Source organism: Saimiri boliviensis, chromosome 7 (genome assembly GCF_048565385.1).
Source record: "Saimiri boliviensis isolate mSaiBol1 chromosome 7, mSaiBol1.pri, whole genome shotgun sequence".
NCBI lineage: Eukaryota > Metazoa > Chordata > Mammalia > Primates > Cebidae > Saimiri > Saimiri boliviensis.
In genome coordinates, this window is record NC_133455.1 from 668,938 (window position 1) to 688,455 (window position 19,518).

At 49.5% G+C, this 19,518-nt stretch overlaps 1 protein-coding gene across 1 annotated transcript in view; it reads left to right on the forward strand.

Annotated features, from left to right (window-relative positions):
- The window catches only part of POLE (DNA polymerase epsilon, catalytic subunit), a 56,043-nt gene that overhangs the window by 18,760 nt on the left and 17,765 nt on the right, over window positions 1-19,518 (forward strand). Inside the window, exons 24-39 of the mRNA XM_039471600.2 lie at window positions 2,355-2,512; window positions 2,859-3,054; window positions 4,466-4,680; window positions 5,572-5,674; window positions 6,398-6,478; window positions 6,569-6,691; window positions 12,256-12,468; window positions 12,626-12,835; window positions 13,065-13,208; window positions 16,819-16,959; window positions 17,230-17,383; window positions 17,460-17,566; window positions 17,751-17,927; window positions 18,018-18,241; window positions 18,346-18,566; window positions 18,888-19,092. Of these exons, the coding sequence (XP_039327534.2) occupies window positions 2,355-2,512; window positions 2,859-3,054; window positions 4,466-4,680; window positions 5,572-5,674; window positions 6,398-6,478; window positions 6,569-6,691; window positions 12,256-12,468; window positions 12,626-12,835; window positions 13,065-13,208; window positions 16,819-16,959; window positions 17,230-17,383; window positions 17,460-17,566; window positions 17,751-17,927; window positions 18,018-18,241; window positions 18,346-18,566; window positions 18,888-19,092 (2,672 nt within the window). The remainder of the gene's footprint in view (window positions 1-2,354; window positions 2,513-2,858; window positions 3,055-4,465; window positions 4,681-5,571; window positions 5,675-6,397; window positions 6,479-6,568; window positions 6,692-12,255; window positions 12,469-12,625; window positions 12,836-13,064; window positions 13,209-16,818; window positions 16,960-17,229; window positions 17,384-17,459; window positions 17,567-17,750; window positions 17,928-18,017; window positions 18,242-18,345; window positions 18,567-18,887; window positions 19,093-19,518) is intronic.

The window sequence follows — 19,518 nt, forward strand, 5'->3', positions numbered from 1 at the left end:
CCTCCATGGGGGCAGTGCCCTCCCCACGTTCTCGAGTGCATTGTGTCGGGTTTGTGGTTGTGTGCCTGTGGGGCACCTTCATCTCCTGTTCGAGGGGCTTCTGCAGGCCTTGCCGTGGCGCTCCTGTGCCCCCTTCTTCTGCGGCTCCTCAGTTGTAAAGACACACCCGATGGGGAGGAATAAGCATCCCTGAAGGATGCTGTATTTCTGGACATGTGTTAGAGCCGTCACAGCAGCAAATACGTAATCGTGGAGCAGGTGCTTGAGACCGTGTGTCTGCAGTTGCCCCGTGAGCTTCTGCCCACTATGTGAGCGTTGCTGGTGGGCTGCGCCTGCAGCAGTTACGCCTGGGGTTTCCTGGGGTTTTGTTTTTATTTTATTTTTTATTTTTTTTATTTTTATTTTTATTTTTTTTTACTGTACGTCATGGTAACAACAGTTTTATTTATTTATTTATTTATTTATTTATTTATTATTTTTATTTTTTTGAGACGGAGTTTCGCTCTTGTTACCCAGGCTGGAGTGCAATGGCGCGATCTCGGCTCACCGCAACCTCCGCCTCCTGGGTTCAAGCAATTCTCCTGCCTCGGCCTCCTGAGTAGCTGGGATTACAGGCACGCGCCACCATGCCCAGCTAATTTTTTGTATTTTTAGTAGAGACGGGGTTTCACCATGTTGACCAGGATGGTCTCGATCTCTCGACCTCGTGATCCACCCGCCTCGGCCTCCCAAAGTGCTGGGATTACAGGCTTGAGCCACCGCGCCCAGCCTTATTTTTTATTTTTTTGAGACAGAGTTTCGCTCTTGTTACCCAGGCTGGAGTGCAATGGCGCGATCTCGGCTCACCGCAACCTCCGCCTCCTGGGTTCAGGCAATTCTCCTGCCTCAGCATCCTGAGTAGCTGGGATTACAGGCACGTGCCAACATGCCCAGCTAATTTTTTGTGTTTTTAGTAGAGACGGGGTTTCACCATGTTGACCAGGCTGGTCTCGATCTCTTGACCTCGTGATCACCCGCCTCGGCCTCCCAAAGTGCTGGGATTACAGGCGTGAGCCACCGCGCCCGGCCTCCTGGGGGGTTTTTCTCTGGCGGTTTTCTGTTTCCTCCGTTCCTTCTACTGTATTCATTGAGATCCTGTAGGGAAGTGTTACCCTTCTCTCCCGTTTTTTTTCACTTATTCGTGTGCTGCTTTACATCAGAGTGGACATCCCGGGGTTGTTGTTCCTAGGATCAGAGGGGCTTGCTGCTGGGGCCGCCTCCTGGTTCGTCTTGTGTTCTCAGGACACGCCCTCTGTGTTTGTTTCGGGAGCACTTTGGTACTTCCTGGTACTGTAAGATGCACCAGCCCCATCTTGTATTTTCCCTGCTCAAACCTGGAATCAGCCAGTTCTCCAAGAAGAACGGTGTAAAGACCCGAGATGGGGCGCGGCCTGGGCTCACTGTTCTGGGGGTGTCGCAGCCTCCAACCTCACAGTGGAGGGAGCCGGGAAATACATCTCTAGTATGGCACGCACACAGAGCTGTTTGTTTCTGTGTCTGCCTGTCCGCGTGGATGCGTTTAAACACGTAACATGAGTCTCTGCCCCTTTCCTTGGTAGTGACTTCTTTCTCCTCGGTGATAAACCTGTCTCTGACTTCTCAGTATATGTATTTGTTTAATCCTACTGTACATGTAAAGTAGTTTTAGAATTGCTGACAGACCTGTGACCCGTGAGAAGTAATTTCACCGGCTACTGTACAGCGTTTGTAGACGGTTACTTTTGTTTTCGGCATTATCCTGTCCAGTCAGCAGAGTTCACAGGGCAGCTCCTTCCTCTGTCAGCATGGTTCTTCTGTACGTCCACAGTGCCGTTGGACTCATCTGGCCATCTGCACCCTTCTCGGGACCCCGGCACCCTGGTTGGATGGTTTTTAATTTGCACACAGTGGTGTTCACTCTAGCGCACAGCCCTGTGGGTTTGGACAGATGAATAGTGTTGTGTTGCTTGTGTGCACTACAGAGCGACACAGAACAGCTGCCCTCCTTTGTCAGCAAACCCTCTCCCTACCCTGAAACCCTGGCAACCCCCAGTGTGTGTTTGGTATTACAGTTTTGCTTTGTTGAGAATGTCATGTCAATGGAAGCATCCGGTCTGTACCCTTTCGGGTCTGGCTTCTTGGACCTAACAGACACACCTGAGTTCTACCCCTTGGTCGCGTGCATCAAAGTTTCCTTCCTTCCCACTGCCAAGTTGTGTCGGTTATTTGGAAAAGCCTCTGTTTGCTGATCCGTCCACTCCTGGAGGGACACCGGGTGGTTTCCGGGTTTGGGCCGACAGGAGTGGAGCTGCCCCCTCTTCACTCTTGTCCCTCAGGAGGGCTTCACCAATGACCAGTACCAGGAGCTGGCCGAGCCGTCCTCACTCACCTACGTCACCCGCTCAGAGAACAGCATTTTTTTTGAGGTTGATGGGCCCTACCTTGCCATGATCCTTCCAGCCTCCAAGGAAGAAGGCAAGAAGCTGAAGAAGAGGTGGGACTCACAGCTTTTGTGCTTTAGAAAGGCCATGGATTGAGATGAATTAGATTTGACAACCCAGAAAGGAGGGTGGATCAGGAGCCAAGGCAGAAACAGACCTGGGTTCTTGTGGCCTTGCTGATTCCGTTTGTGCCGCCTCTGTCTGCCTCCTGCTGCTTTCTGCCCCTGTGGCTGCAGGCCCTTGTCATTTTCCTTTAGAGAAGCATGGCCTGAGGGAGAGGTGTTTGCCGCCTGGTGGATGACGGGCAGCGGGCTGGAAAGGGAAGCGGAAGGCAGAGGGTGAGCGCAGCTGCTGGCTCCCAGCGCCCCTTCCCACTGCTGTGCTTGCCTCATCTTCCAGGTACGCTGTGTTCAACGAAGATGGTTCCCTGGCGGAGCTCAAGGGCTTTGAGGTCAAACGCCGCGGGGAGCTGCAGCTGATTAAGATCTTCCAGTCCTCGGTGTTTGAGGCCTTCCTCAAGGGCAGCACTCTGGAAGAGGTGTATGCCTCCGTAGCCAAGGTGGCGGACTACTGGCTGGATGTGCTGTACAGCAAGGTAAGGGCCTGCCCTGCCTCCTCACTTGCTCTGAGGGACAAAGGACCCCGCAAAAAGGGGGCTCTGTGCTTCCTGGGCTCCCAGAGACCAGGATGACCGCTGCACTCAGGGCCAACCCTAATGAAATCCCAAGACCGCCTGAGCACAGTTGCCCCTTGGAGTTCCCCTTAGCGTCTGTAGCCAGGGACACAACTCAGTGAAGGAAACTTTTTTTAAATAGTGTGATAAACCGGGCGTGCTGATATGTGCCTGGGCTCCCAGCTACCTGGGAGGCTTTGGTGGGAGGATCGCTTGAGCCCAGGAGGTGGAGGCCACAGTGAGCTGTGATTGTGCCACTGCACTCCAGCCTGGAATATTTGCTTATTTCTGTGTTAGTTTGTGTTTTTTTATATTTTTCAGGCTACATAACGTTTGAGCGGTTTACATACCCTAATTTACATAACTAGTCCACGATTATGTACTGCCAGCTAGGTTTTACATTTCCATCGTCATGAATGGTGTTGCGTTGAATGTCTCGGGTGGAAGAAATGCCAGACACTCTGCAGTGCTTTCCTGGCTTGCCCTGCTGTGTGGGCTTCTGTTTCTTGGCATGCTGTCTTGTATAGAGCGACACACGTGCAAGGGAGCACTGGGGGCATCACACGGAATATTCCTGAGCCCAGCACCCCTTACAGGATGTGGGGGCCTGTGGTCAGGAGCACGTGTACAAAGCAGCAGCTCCAGCTGGATGTGGGTGCCACACTGCAGAACTGCTCAGGCTGTTCTCCAGCAGGCTGGAGTTTGTCTTTCCTCTCTTCTGGCTCTTTCTACCCCTTCTTTCTCCTCCTTTCAAGGAGAAAAATGTCCTGTCTTAGGCAGAGCAACTTTCTTTTCTGCAGCCTTGGTGCTCATCAGTAAAGTCTTCTTGATATTTCGTGCAGTTTAATAAAATAAAAGCTAGGCCAGGCATGGCAGCTCATGCCTGTAATCTCAGCACTTGGGAGGCCTAGGCAGGCAGATAACTTGAGCTCAGGAGTTGGAGACCAGCCTGACCAACATGGCAAAACCCCTTCTCTACTAAAAATACAAAAATGAGCTGGATGTGGTGGCATGTGCCTGTAATTCCAGCTACTTGGGAGGCTGAGGTATAAGAATTGCTTAAACCTGGCAGGCGAGGTTTTAGTGAGCTGAGATCGCTGTACTCCAGTCTGGGTGACAGAATGAGACTGTGTCTCAAAAAATAATAATAAAAGCTCAAGTTCTGTGTGTGTGTTTTAAAGTACTGCCGTGAAAGCATATGAGAGAGCTCTTTGTAACTGCAGCCTTCTACATCTCAGGCTAGAGAAGGGATGGCCTACAGGAGCACATTCTGGGGGGAGCCCACGCTGTGCCCCGTGATTTCTGCAGTGTTTTACCCATTGCCTTTCTCTAGGCAGCCAACATGCCTGACTCTGAGCTCTTTGAGCTCATCTCTGAGAACCGTTCCATGTCTCGGAAGCTGGAAGATTACGGGGAGCAGAAGTCCACATCCATCAGCACAGCGAAGCGCCTGGCCGAGTTCCTGGGAGACCAGATGGTCAAGGATGCAGGGCTGAGTTGCCGCTACATCATCTCCCGCAAGCCCGAGGGCTCCCCTGTCACAGAGAGGTAAGGGCTTCCTTACAGATTTGGGCTTTGTTTAATGCCAAATTTGGGATGGCATAAGTGTCAGCCAGAAATGGGTAATTATTATTTTATAGGCAATGAGATACACTATACCAGAGTTCAGAGGGTTGAATTGCAGCTACAGGTTACGGCACTGACGGTTTGAAACCATGTTGGAGAAAAAAGCGAAAATCAGGTTGAAGAAAGACCCTTATCCCTTCATGTACATAAAACTTAAAAACATGTGGAAACTATTCTTTTTTGTGTGGTTACATACACATGGGACCAGTACACATGCCTGCATGGGATTGACACATACCAGAACAAGAGTTGTCTTTACTTGTATGTGAGGAAGGGACAGGTCAGGGCCTTACAGGGCTTCGCTCTACTCATCTCACACTGGAAGTCAAAGTGGCCAAGGGTTGGAGCTTGGTAGAACCAGTGGATGCACAGAGGGCGTGTCTTCTTTCGGTCTCCTCACGATCGCAGTGCTCACCATAGATGTTTCCTCCAGTGAGAGGCACTGACGGTTGCCAGTTGCTTTGCTAGTGACATGAAAACAGGCTTATTCTTTATAGAAAGAGCCTGAGTCTTCTGTGTGTTACTCAGTGAGGAACATGTAGACTTGGTTGTGAACACGCATGTGTTTACGTATATGGATGCAGGTGGCTACTCAGAAACGTAGACACGTTTACGCACACACATGCACGTCTGTCACTGAGGAACCTGTAGACATGTTTGTGCATTTGTATGCATGCAAATGTATACATTATGTGAGGATGTTTGTGAGCAGCTATTACAAGTCCGCATTTCCATGTTCATTTGGTAAGAATTATGATCAGATTTTGGGTGATGTTTACTGTTCCTGATCTGTGTGCCTGTCTCCTCACCTAGGGCCATCCCACTGGCCATTTTCCAAGCAGAGCCCACGGTGAGGAAGCACTTTCTCCGGAAATGGCTCAAGAGCTCTTCCCTTCAGGACTTTGATATTCGGGCAGTGAGTGACACTTGTGTTTTCTACTCTTAAAAGTGTACAAGGGGCCGGGCGCGGTGGCTCAAGCTTGTAATCCCAGCACTTTGGGAGGCTGAGGCGGGTGGATCACGAGGTCAAGAGATCGAGACCATCCTGGTCAACATGGTGAAACCCCGTCTCTACTAAAAATACAAAAAATTAGCTGGGCATGGTGGCGTGTGCCTGTAATCCCAGCTACTTAGGAGGCTGAGGCAGGAGAATTGCCTGAACCCAGGAGGCGGAGGTTGCGGTGAGCCGAGATCGTGCCATTGCACTCCAGCCTGGGTAACGAGCGAAACTCCGTCTCAAAAAAAAAAAAAAAAAAAAAAGTGTACAAGGAAAGCTGGACAGAGCAGAATGTGTCTGAGTTGGATCTTGTTTTTTGTCTGGAGTCTTCACTCTTGACTTCCTCTTTTCTGATAAGAGCAACTAATAACCCTTTAGGGCAAAACGGAAACCATGAAGTACCTGGGGCCCTTTAGCTCTTCTGTTAGATTGACTAAGGCCAGGGGTGTTGGCTCAGCCACCTGCTAGCCCTGTGATCTGCTGGAGTCGGTTAAGCTTCCTGCCTCAGTGTCCTCTGCTGTGCAGTGGGCACCTGTCAGCATAGGAGACACAGAGTGTTTAGCTCTGTGCTCGGCATGAGGTGAGCCTCACACATGGCTGCTGCCACCAGCTGTTCTCTGTGCCTGTTTCCTGCACACGCAGATTCTGGATTGGGACTACTACATTGAGCGGCTGGGAAGTGCCATCCAGAAGATCATCACCATTCCTGCAGCCCTGCAGCAGGTGAGGGCGGCTTCAGCAGCATGGGCCATGGGGCTGAAATCCGTGGAGTTAGACAAGGGTCTCTTCCTTACGGGTATTGGCCTCACACAGGTGAAGAACCCAGTGCCACGCGTCAAACACCCTGACTGGCTGCACAAAAAACTACTGGAGAAGAATGATGTCTACAAGCAGAAGAAGATCAGCGAGCTCTTCACCCTGGAGGGCAGGAGACAGGTGATGGTGGGGCCCCTGAGGCCGGGCTGGGTGGGATCCCTTTGGTACGCAGGACATCAGGCTCCTTTTGATGCTGTGTGTACTGTAATGAAGCTTCTGTGCAAGCATCTAAAACGGATTTTTTCTGAAAACGTGCCCCTCGGTACTTTACTCTCTAACTCTGAGTCACTCTTTTGTGAATAGGACACGTGTTGTGAGCTTCAGGTGAAGGGGAGGAACTGTCTCCTTACATGAAAACATTAGGGTATGCTAGTTAGACTCAGTGCCTTGGGCAAATCACTGTCTCTTGGGGCCCTAGTTTTCTGAATGTGAAATGAAAATCTTTCCTGTGGAAACACTTAGAAACACAGGACACAGTTATAATAAAAAGTACACTGAAAGTCAGAAGAGCAGAAGGAAAATTCTTAAGTGCTAAACATTAAAAGTAAGCTATAAATCAGAGCAGTACACACACTCACCTGATAAGAAAAAGATACTCAGCTAGATTGGATTTTAAAATTTAACTGTCTTATTTCTAAGAGTTAATATACATATATATATATATATATATATATATACATATTTCTCTCCACCGCTCCCCGAGATGGGGTCTTGCTCTGTTGCCAAGGCTGGAGTGCAGTGGCACAATCTTGGCTCACTGCAACCTTCTCCTCCCAGGTTTAAGCAATTCTCCTGCCTCAGCTTCCAGTGTAGCTGGGATTAATAGGCACGAGCCACCATGCCCAGCTAATTTTTTTTTTAATTTTTAATTTTTAGTAGAAAGGATTTTACCATGTCGGCCAGGCTGGTCTCGAACTCCTCACCTCAGGTGATCCACCTGCCTTGGCCTCCCAAAGTGCTGGTATTACAGGCATGAGCCACTGTGCCCAGCTAAGAATTATATTTAAAAGACACAGAGAAAGTAAAAGGACTAAAAATATATATATATATGCCAGGTAAATATTAAACGAAAGAAAGCTGATGTGGCTGTGTTAATACCAGACAAAACAATCTTTAAGCCAAAAGCATTAGGAAACATCAAGATGGTTGTTAAATAATACTGAAAGTCACAATTCATGCTAATTGTAACAATGTAGCCTTACATTAAATAATGTAAACATTTACCTGATTATAAGAATTTACCTCCAATCAGTTTGGGAGATGTTAACATTCCTCCCTCAATTGATAGTTGGAGCAGACCAAAAATGAGCAAAAATATGTTTGGAATGACACAACTAACTAGATTTAGTCACTCGCTATAATACATTTAGTGAACAAAGGTAGTCTTGCACTAAAATTAGAGAATACCTGTCCTTTTTAAGAATGCATAAAGTAATTACCATATATATACCACAAAGTAAGCTGCAACCAATTCTAGGTAACCTAAAAATACAGAGTTTGGAAATTTAAGAAAAAAACACATGTATAAATAACTTGTGGATCAAAGTCATAGAACTTAGACAGTACTTAGAACTAAATGTAAGTACAGACACTATCCAAATTTGTAGTATGCAGTTAAACAGGACTTGTGTGCACATTTACATATCTAAATGTTTGCATGTGTTAGTAAAGAAAAACAAATAGAAAATTAAATAAGCTTCCAACTGAAGAAGTTAGAGAACAACAGACCTGTCAGAGGAAGTAGATAGAAGTTATAAAGGTAACCAGACATGGTGGTGCATGTCTGTAGTTCTAGCTACTCGGAAGGCTGAGGCAGGAGGTTTGCTTGAGCCCAGGATTTTGAGGCCATAGTGGGCTATGATGGTGTCTGTGAATAGGCACTTCACCCCAGCCTGGGCAACACGGGGGAGACCCCATCTCAGGAAAGAAAAGAAAAATTACAAAGGTGAGCAAGAATGAGTAAAACAAGCAATATAACCAAAATGTTGCTCTTTGGAAAGACTTAGGAAAGAGTCCTGTCTTTTTCTTTTCCTTTGAGACAGGGTCTCATTGTGCCACCCAGGCTGGAGTACGGTGGTGCGATCGCGGCTCACTGCAGCCTTGGCCTCCTGACCCGCCTGCCTCAGCCTCCTGGGTAGCTGGAGCTGTAGGCGTGCTCCACCACACCCAGCTAATTTTTATATTTTTTTTGTAGAGACAAGGTTTTGTTTTGTTGCCCCGGCTGGTCACATCTTTTTCAGGATAGAGTTTTTAAATTTTTATTTTAATGGAAACGTACATTATTATAGATAGAGTGTAAAAAAAAGTGAAAGAATACCCATTTTTTCCTAAATTGGAAAACTTGGAACGGACAGTATCCTCAAGTTAGGCACTGACCTAAGAAGCAATGGAAACCTGAATAGAACTTTAACCATTACAGAAATTGAATCATACTTAAAAAGAAACAAACATCAAACCCAAGGAGTAAGAAAAAAACACCCCTTAGCTCATTTGGTAACCTCCTGAGTAGCTGGGACTACAGGTGTGCACCACCACACCTGGCTACTTTTTTTTTTTTTTGTAGAGGTTGGATCTCGCTGTGTTGCTCAGGCTGATATTAAACTCTTGGGCTTGAGTGATCCTCCTGCCTGGGCCTTCAAAACATGGGCATTACAGGTATGAGCCACCATGCCTGGCCTGTATACAACTTTATTGAACATATAAAAATTTACCTAAGTAATAAAAAGAGGTACCATCTTTACAGATGAAAGGACTCAGTATTAAAATGTAGCAGTTTGCCCCAAATTAATTCATATAATAAAGTGTAATTCCAGTAGAAAAATTACAAAAAGTTTTTTGGGTAGAACTTGCCAGACGAATCCTAAAATTCATACAAAGAGTAAGGATAAGAATAACGAAAGAATTTTGAAGAATAAGGAGGGGATGTTGATCTTTCTATGTAACAAGACACACTATGTCATGGCATCTTTACAAGATGAGAGCAGTAGAGCTGATTGGGAGCCTAGAAACAGACCCTCCTGGAAGTAGGAAGTTGGTAGGTCACAGAGGAACCATTTTAGATTATTAGGGGGAGAGCAGACTGCAGTGAGTGATGGTGGTGAAAATGGTTTTTCATATTTGAAGAAGTTGCAGTCTCATAGTGTAAAACTAAGGCTAGGTGTGATAGCTCATGCCTGTAATTGTAGTGCTTTGGGAGGCCAAGGAGGGAGGATCAGTTGAGCCCAGGAGTTCCAGACCAGCCTGGGCAGCATAGGGAGACCTCATCTCTACCAAAAAAAATTTAAAAAAACTGCACAACAAAATTAGGCATGGTTGTGCATGCTTGTAGTTCCAGCTACTTGCGAGGCTGAGGTGGGAGGATTACTAGAGCCTGGAAGGTTGAGGCTGCAATGAGCCAAGATGACGCCACTGCACATCAGCCTGGGTGACAGAGGGAGATCCCTGTGTCTTTAAAAAAAATGGCCGGGTGCAGTGGCTCACACCTTTAATCCCAGTACTTTGGGAGGCCAAGATGGCTGGATCACTTGAGGTCAGGAGTTCAAGACCAGCCTGGCCAACATGGTGAAACCCCGTCTCTGCTAAAAATACCACAAATAAATTAGCTGGGCTTGGTGGCAGGCGCTTGTAATCCTAGCCTCTCAGGAGGCTGAGGCAGGAGAATCGCTTGAACCCGGGAGGCGGAGGTTGCAGTGAGAGAAGATCCTGTCATTACACTCCAGGCTGGACAACAGAGTGAGACTTTGTCTCAAAAAAATAAAAATAAAAATAGGCAGGGTGTGGTGGCTCATGCTTGTAATCCCAGCACTTTGGGAGGCTGAGGTGGGTGGATCACAAGGTCAGGAGATCGAGACCATCCTGGCTATCATGGTGAAACCCCATCTGTACTCAAAATATGAAAATTAGCCGGGTGTGGTGGCATGTGCCTGTAGTCTCAGCTACTTGGGAGGCTTAGGCAGGAGAATACCCTGAACCCAGGAGGTGAAGGTTGCAGTGAGCCGAGATCGCACCACTGCACTCCAGCTTGGGCAACAGAGCGAGACTCCGTCTAAAAAAAAATAAAAAAATAAAAATAAAAAAGGGAACCAGTTGTATATTCGGGTGTGTACTGCGTGTTACTGTTTAGGTTAGGTTAAAACTTACAGCCGGGAGCGGTGGCTCAAGCCTGTAATCCCAGCACTTTGGGAGGCCGAGGCGGGTGGATCACGAGGTCAGGAGATCGAGACCATCCTGGTCAACATGGTGAAACCCCGTCTCTACTAAAAATACAAAAAATTAGCTGGGCATGGTGGCGCGTGCCTGTAATCCCAGCTACTCAGGAGGCTGAGGCAGGAGAATTGCCTGAACCCAGGAGGCGGAGGTTGCAGTGAGCCGAGATCACACCATTGCACTCCAGCCTGGTGAAACTCCATCTCAAAAAAAAAAAAAAAAACAAAAAAACTTAGAGCTGTGGCATGTGTCTGAAGACATGTGGTAAAAATTTAAAGCTGTGTGGGGGGTGAGGGTGTGGGGCAGATAAAATTATTTGCAATATTTTCTTTTTTCTTTTTTTTTTTTTTTTTTTTGAGACGGAGTTTCGCTCTTGTTACCCAGGCTGGAGTGCAATGGCGCAATCTCGGCTCACCGCAACCTCTGCCTCCTGGGTTCAGGCAATTCTCCTGCCTCAGCCTCCTGAGTAGCTGGGATTACAGGCACACGCCACCACGCCCAGCTAATTTTTTTTGTATTTTTAGTAGAGACGGGGTTTCACCATGTTGACCACGTTGGTCTTGATCTCTTGACCTCGTGATCCACCCACCTTGGCCTTCCAAAGTGCTGGGATTACAGGCTTGAGCCACCACGCCCGGCCCTATTTGCAATATTTTCTTATTAAAAGAACATTCTGGAGCAAACATGGGAAAATGCAAACATTTAACTTATTCATAATCTTGAGTGACATTTAATTTTTGGTTTGATCTTTTCATTTTGTTTTTTTGAAACAGGGTCTCACTCTGTCACCCAGCCTCAAATGCAGTGGTGTAACCTTGGCTCACTGCAGCCTTCACCTCCTGGGCTCAAGTGATCCTCCCACTTCAGCCTGCCAAGTAGCTGGGACCACAGGCACACACTACCCCACCCGGCTAATTTTTCTATTTTTTGTAGAGATGGGGTTTCACCATGTTGGCCAGGCTAGTCCCAAACTCCTGGGCTCAAGTGGTCCTCCCACCTTGGCCTCTCAAAGTGCTGGGATTACAGGCATGAGCCACCACACCTGGCCTTCATGATTAAAAATTGAATAAACTTGTGTAAATGAACTTCCGATTTCAGGTGATATATTAGATTTTGAAAAGTAGAATTTATGGTCATGAGGTCCTGAGATTTTTGTTTTTATGAGGCGACGTCTCACTCTCGCCTGGGCTGGAGTGCAGTGATGTTATCATAGCTCACTGCAGCCTCCAGCTCCTGGGTTCAAGTGATCCTCCTGCCTCACCTTCCCAAGTAGCTGGGACTACAGGCACGCTGCCACACCTGGCTAATTTGTAATATATTTTGTAGAGGTAGGGTCTTGTTATTTTACCCAGGCTGGTCCCAAATTTCTGGCCCCAAGCAATTCTCCTGCCTTGGCCTCCCAAAGTGCTTGGATGAGGTGTGAGCCACTGTGCCCAGCCCAAGATCCTGAGACTTAAGGCTTCATTGGGTCTTTCCAGGTCATGATGGCCCAGGCCCCAGGAGATAGTCCGAGGCCAAGTGCTCCCGACATGGAGGACTTTGGCCTGGTGAAGCCACCTCACCCACCAGCCCATGTTGCTGTGAAGAGGAAGCGAGTCCTTTGGGAGAGCCAAGAGGAATCCCAGGACCTCATGCCAACTGTGCCCTGGCAGGAGATCTTGGGGCAGCCTCCTGCCCTGGGAACCACCCAGGTAAGGCACACGGCTATGACAGTCTGTCTCTGAGGGCTCTGCTGCACAGCCCAGGGAGCCCGAGATGCACAGCCTAGGGAGGCTGCTTTTGAGAAAGTTGCTGCAGGCACTCCTGTCTCACCACTTGCGCGTTGGCTGTGCTCACCGTCCGTCCCAGGAAGAGTGGCTCGTCTGGCTCCGGTTCCACAAGAAGAAGTGGCAGCTGCAGGCCCGGCAGCGCCTTGCCCGCAGGAAGAGGCAGCGTCTGGAGTCAGCGGACGGCGTGCTGAGGCCTGGGGCCGTCCGAGATGGGCCTGCCACTGGGCTGGGGAGCTTCTTGCGAAGAACTGCCCGTAGCATCCTGGACCTTCCATGGCAGATTGTGCAGGTGTAGACCTTGATCCAAAGGGGAGGGCAGTGGTTCTGCTGAACCCCAGGGACAGGGTGTCCAGCTGGGCCCTGGGGTCCTGGATGGGAGGGTTAGAGCGGGCCTGGAGTTTCCTGCCCATCGTAGGGAGGCCTGAGGCCCTGTGCTGGGGGCTGGAAGCTACCTGGAAGGTGGCCCTGTCTGTGTGTTCCAGCGTGTGCTGTGACGTGCTGTCTGCCTGGCCTTTCAGATCAGCGAGACCAGCCAGCCTGGTCTGTTCAGGCTGTGGGCACTCATTGGCAGTGACCTGCACTGCATCAGGCTGAGCATCCCCCGTGTGTTCTACGTGAACCAGCGAGTTGCCAAAGCGGAGGAGGGTGCCTCGTATCGCAAGGTAGGGAGGCAGCTGGTGCTGGCCTCTGCCGTCATCCGCCTGGGCAGCTTCTGAGGTGGCATTCCATGATCTCGTGTGGCCTTGTGCTTCCTCTCCTCAGTACAGCATCGGGCGGGTTGTGGTAGGAGTTCCTCAAAACAATGTCTGTGAGCACCCAGTGCAGGGCCTGGGGCAGAGCGAGTGCTAGGGTCCTTGTCACGAACAGCTTGTCTGCCTGCAAGGTCCATGAACGGCATTGATTGGAGGTCGTGAACTCTGTCCCCACAGGCTCTTTGATTAACAGCTTTATTGGGATGTAAAGTTACACACCATCCAACTCACCTATGTAAAGTGCACAATTCAGTGGCTTTTAATGGCATGACTATTGCCAGTCCATTTTGACATTTTCTTTTTTTTTTTAATTTCACTGTAATTCCCGGGATCCATGTGCAGAACGTGCAGGCTTGTTACATAGCTACACATGTGCCGTGGTGGTTTGCTATTGAACCTGTCACCTAGGTATTGGGCCCTGCGTACATTAGCTATTTGTCCTGATGCTCTCCCTCCCCTTGCCCCCCATTTTGACATTTTCATCACCCCAAAAAGAAACCTTGCATCCCTTAGCCGCCACCATCACCTACAACCCTCTGCAGCCACTGATCCACTTCCTGTCACCGGGGTTGCCTGTTTGGGCATTAGATATAACTGGAACCCTATGGTAGACGGTTCCTCATGCTGACTCCTTCTACGTGCAAAAGTCTTCAGGGTTTGCATCTCAGCCTGAACCCCACATTGTTAGTGGATCAGCTCAGCACATTTCTCGGCTGGATACTGTGAGTCACGTAAGAAGCGACACACAAGGCCGGGCGCGGTGGCTCAAGCCTGTAATCCCAGCACTTTGGGAGGCCGAGGCGGGTGGATCACGAGGTCAAGAGATCGAGACCATCCTGGTCAATGTGGTGAAACCCCGTCTCTACTAAAAATACAAAAAATCAGCTGGGCATGGTGGCGCGTGCCTGTAATCCCAGCTACTCAGGAGGCTGAGGCAGGAGAATTGCCTGAACCCAGGAGGCGGAGGTTTCGGTGAGCCGAGATCGCGCCATGGCACTCCAGCCTGGGTAACAAGAGCGAAACTCCGTCTCAAAAAAAAAAAAAAAAGCAAGATATTAGGGTATAATATGCTGAGGTGGGGTTTTTTTTTTTTCAAGCAAGATAAATGCTTTTTCCCTTTAAATTAGTTTTAATTTTCAAGGTAGGGAATGGCAAATGGGTTTATTCCTTTCACTTTTTCTCTTGTTTTAAAGTATTACTATGGATTTGTGGATTTTTGTTTAATTTTTGTTGTTTCTGTTTTTTGAGATGGTCTCACTCTGTCACCCAGGCTGGACTGCAGTGCTGTGGTCTTGCCTGGTTACAGCCTGGAACTCCTGGGCTCAAGCCATCCTCCTGCCTCAGTGTTTAAGGTTTTAAGAGCAACTGTAGCCAGATCCCGCCCAACACACGTTAGGCCTGTCAGGGTATACGGTAGTCCCTTGCTTTATGTCGTTGATACGTTCTTAAAATCTGCAACTTTAAGTGAAATGACTTTAACTAAGATGATGATGTACGATGAAACAGATTTTTTTCTTCTTGGCAACATTATAATGAAACTATGTTGGCCAGACGCAATGGTGCATGCCTGTAATCCTAGCAATGTGGGAGGCTGAGGCCGGTGGATTGCTCGAGCTCAGGAGTTCGAGACTAGTGTGGGCAACATGGCAAAACCCCTTCTCTATAGAATTTTCTTTTTTAAAAAAGAAAGAAACTACATTGAACAAAATGACGTTATTCGAATACCTGCTATACATCATTTCACTTAACATCATAGTTTCCAAAATCTATTGATGATGTTAAATGAGGACTTAGTGTAGTTTACATAGAGTTAGGTGCAGATTTTTAAACGTGCAGTTGATTGGGTTTTTGGATACATGACTGTGCCTGTGTCGCCCACACCCCCACCCAAGTGCAGAACATTTCCATCACCCCAGAGGGTGCTCTTGTCCACCCCATGCAACCATCTGCTGACCTGACTTCTGTATTTCTGTAACTTGGTGTGTGTGTGTGATTTTTCTGGAAGTTCCTATTAATGGCACCAGACAGTAGACTCTTTGGTGGTCAATATCTTTTTGAGGCTGAGATTAATCCCAAATTGGGCTGGCAGGATCCCTTCAAGCTGGCACCTGAGTCCTTTTGACATGCCCTCTTGGTCTTTGAACACTTCCTTGCTGTCTGGCCACTAAGAGATGCCAGACTTATCTTGAACTTCCAGACATGGAATTAGCTGTTCCTCTAAAGAGCCTGGGCCTTGTTGGGAGATTATGTTGAGAAAGCAAGATTGGAGCAGAAAGGGTATCATTTCATCTAGATTCCTTCAGTAGATAGCCAGGAAAGAAAAAGATACATTTAAAATATGTAATTACGCTGGTTGTTCCAGTTCATATTTACCATAACATGTATGGTTTTTCACTTCTTTGATTTTTGTGTCGGTCTAATTTCGTATTACTGGAAAAATCTAACCCTACTGGTTCTCTTCTCCCTTGAGGATTATTCAGATTTTCCTGGTGGTTGTTATGCCAAGAAATGCTTTATTGCAACCTGGACGTTTTACATATTTGAGACTTGGATTTTTTAAAAAATCCTTTAGAGAGTGTTGATTTTTTGTTTGTTTGTTTTAGCAGCAACTAACATGGTTAATTCCAGTGCCCAAACTCTGCCTTGCTGCTTTTGTGCAAAGCCTCCAACGTCAGCTCAGCCTCCAGAGCCTCTGCTGCACTGTTTTGGGTCATCTGTACAGGTGCAGCTTATAGTGAGCCTGGGACTTGCGCTGATTCACCCATGAAGCTAGGGTGCCCCTCTCCAGCTCTCCTCTCTGGGAGAATCCCAGCCCTCCATACACATCCCAGGGGTTCCTTTTTCATTCCTCTGACTAGGAAAATGTGGTTTATCTCAGTTTTTGCCACCTATACCCTCAGATTAAACCCATGAGAGAATGAAGGAAGATGAACTGGGAACCTCCCCAGACCAGTGGTGACTGCCATATTCTGAGAGTTCTTATCTGCTCTCGTAGACTGCAGGTTGCTTTTCAAAAGCACGCCCAGAGACCAGGCATGATGGCTCACATCTTCAGTTCCAGCAATTTGGGAGGCTGAGGCTGGGGGATCATTTGAGCCCAGGAGTTTGAGACCAGCCTGGGCCACATAGCAAGACCTCCTTTCTATAAAAAAAAAAAAAAAACAACGAAAAAGTTAGCCACGTGTGGTGGTGCATTCCTGTTGTCCCAGCTACTCAGGAGGCAGCTGCTGGAGGGCCGCCGGAGCCCAGGAGTTGGAGCCTGCGCTGAGCTGTGATCACACTGCTGCACTCCAGCCTGGGCAGCAGAGTGAGACCCTGTCTGTAAAACATAAATGACAAAAAAATTACTTCCAGAGTTTTTAGTTGTAATCACTGGGAGAAGTGGACTGTGGCGTGCTGGGTGGACCCCATCGTTAGGGGCTCTGGAAGTCCTAGGCCTCCGAACAGCGTGTGCATGTGTGTGCACCACAGACATTACCACCTGCACCCTTTGACGAGATCCTCGCTGTCTTCTCGCCAGGTAAATCGGGTCCTTCCTCGCTCCAATGTGGTCTACAATCTTTATGAGTATTCAGTGCCGGAGGACATGTACCAGGATCACATCAACGAGATCAACACTGAGCTGTCAGCGCCAGACATCGAGGGCGTGTACGAGACTCAGGTGACTCCCAGCCACCCTCAGCTGGACTGGGGGAGGCTCCACTGGGGTGGAATAGAGGAAAGAAACCTGCCCAGGGTGTGGGCTGGAGAACAGCAGCGATCGTGGACTTGGGCCCACGGGTGAGGTGCATGACAGCAGCGTCTCTGCCAAAGGTGGCTTGTAGGCAGTGGGCCGGGCAGCGCGAGGGCACAGCCACATCCTAGGCATAAATCAGGTTTGCAGCTGGAGCCCCCATCCAGCCCTCGCTGGCTTGTCTGCCTGCCTCTCCAGGTTCCGTTACTTTTCCGGGCCCTGGTGCACCTGGGCTGTGTGTGTGTGGTCAATAAACAGCTGGTGAGGCACCTTTCGGGCTGGGAAGCAGAGACCTTTGCTCTTGAGCACCTGGAGATGCGCTCTCTGGCCCAGTTCAGCTACCTGGAACCAGGTATGACCTGCACCAGCCACCTACCATGTGCCTGCCTCTCACACTTGTGGGGTAACGGTCTTGCTTCCTTCTGCAGGGAGTATCCGCCATGTCTACCTGTACCACCACATGCAGGGCCACAAAGCACTCTTTGGGATCTTCATCCCCTCACAGCACAGGGCATCCGTGTTTGTGCTGGACACTGTGAGTCCCTGGGCCCTCCATGGCAGCACGTTGGTTGGGGCAGGGTCTGGGGAAGGAGGACATCTTTGCCCATGAGTGCCTGTCGATTGAATTGGCAATGCAGTGGAAGAGGCGGAGTCTGCCCCAGGGCTTCCCCCGCTTCCTCCCGTACAGGGCGAGGCCAACACGGCCTGCATTTGTCTAGGTGCGCAGCAACCAGATGCCCAGCCTTGGTGCCCTGTACTCAGCGGAGCATGGCCTCCTCCTGGAGAAGGTGGGCCCTGAGCTCCTGCCACCCCCAAAACATACCTTTGAAGTTCGGGCAGAAACTGACCTGAAGACCATCTGCAGAGCCATCCAGCGCTTCCTGCTTGCCTACAAGGTGAGGGTGGTTGGGGTCCTGCTGTGTGAGCCCCCTCTCCTTTGAGGCTGGGTCCATCCAGGTCTTTTCTTGCATTTTGCCCTCACCCAGGAGGAGCGCCGGGGGCCCACGCTTGTTGCTGTTCAGTCCAGCTGGGAGCTGAAGAGGCTAGCCAGGGAGATTCCCGTCTTGGAGGAATTCCCGCTGGTGCCTATCTGTGTGGCTGACAAGATCAACTATGGGGTTCTGGACTGGCAGCGGCATGGAGCCCGGCGCATGATCCGGCACTACCTAAACCTGGACACCTGCCTGTCGCAGGCCTTCGAAATGAGCAGGTGAGCGCAGCACTGCCGTCACGGGCAAGTGTCCCAGGCAGGGCCGCCTCGGTGGTCTCTGTGACATGGTGATGTTTCCCGGCGCTGACCTGCGCCCGCCTCAGGTACTTTCACATTCCCATCGGGAACCTGCCAGAGGACATCTCCACCTTCGGCTCCGACCTCTTCTTTGCCCGCCACCTCCAGCGCCACAACCACCTGCTCTGGCTGTCCCCTACGGCCCGCCCTGACCTGGGTGGAAAGGAGGCTGATGACAACCGCCTTGTCATGGAGTTTGATGACCAAGCCACAGTCGAGATCAACAGTTCAGGCTGTTACTCCACAGGCAAGTGGGCGGGAGGACGTGGCCCAAAAAACCTGACTGGTGTTTCTGCCATTCTGTGACAAGAATCTTAAGGCGAGAGCGCCCAAGGATGGGCTCAGAGCTCGACCTCGCAGGTCAGAGCTGAGGCTGCAGGAGTGTCCTGGGGTCAAGGGCCAGGTGGGGCCTCCTGTGTCAGGAATCTGAATAGCCTGGCAGATGTGAGGATGGGTGTAGGCAGGTCTGATCCTGGTTCCGGAGGTGGTGGTGGCAGGGGTCAGGCCTGGGGGACTGGTGGTGCTTGAGCTGGCAGGATGCTGGCTGAGCATGACGTCTCCTCTGCAGTGTGTATGGAGCTGGACCTTCAGAACCTGGCCGTCAACACCATCCTCCAATCTCACCACGTCAATGACATGGAGGGGGCCGACAGCATGGGCATCAGCTTCGACGTGATCCAGCAGGCCTCCCTGGAGGACATGATCACGGGCGGTCAGGCCGCCAGTGCCCCGGCCAGCTACGACGAGGCAGCTCTGTGCTCTAACACCTTCAGGTGCCGCCCTCTCCTGGAAGGAGTGCTGCTCGTAGACAGGCCTTATCCTCTGCCCTTAATTTGGAAAGCTGAGGTCTAAGACAGTGTTCCTTGGGCTTCCTGTAATCTTGATGGCAGAGCCAGAAACCGCCGTGGCGAGTTTCCCCTCTTTTTTTAAAATTTATTTATCTATCTATTTTTTATTATTATTATTTTTTTTTTTTTTGAGACAGAGTTTCGCTCGTTTCCCAGGCTGGAGTGCAATGGCGCGATCTCGGCTCACCGCAACCTCCGCCTCCTGGGTTCAGGCAATTCTCCTGCCTCAGCCTCCCAAGTAGCTGGGATTACAGGCACGCGCCACCACGCCCAGCTAATTTTTTTTTTTGTATTTTTAGTGGAGACGGGGTTTCACCACATTGACCAGGATGGTCTCGATCTCTTGACCTC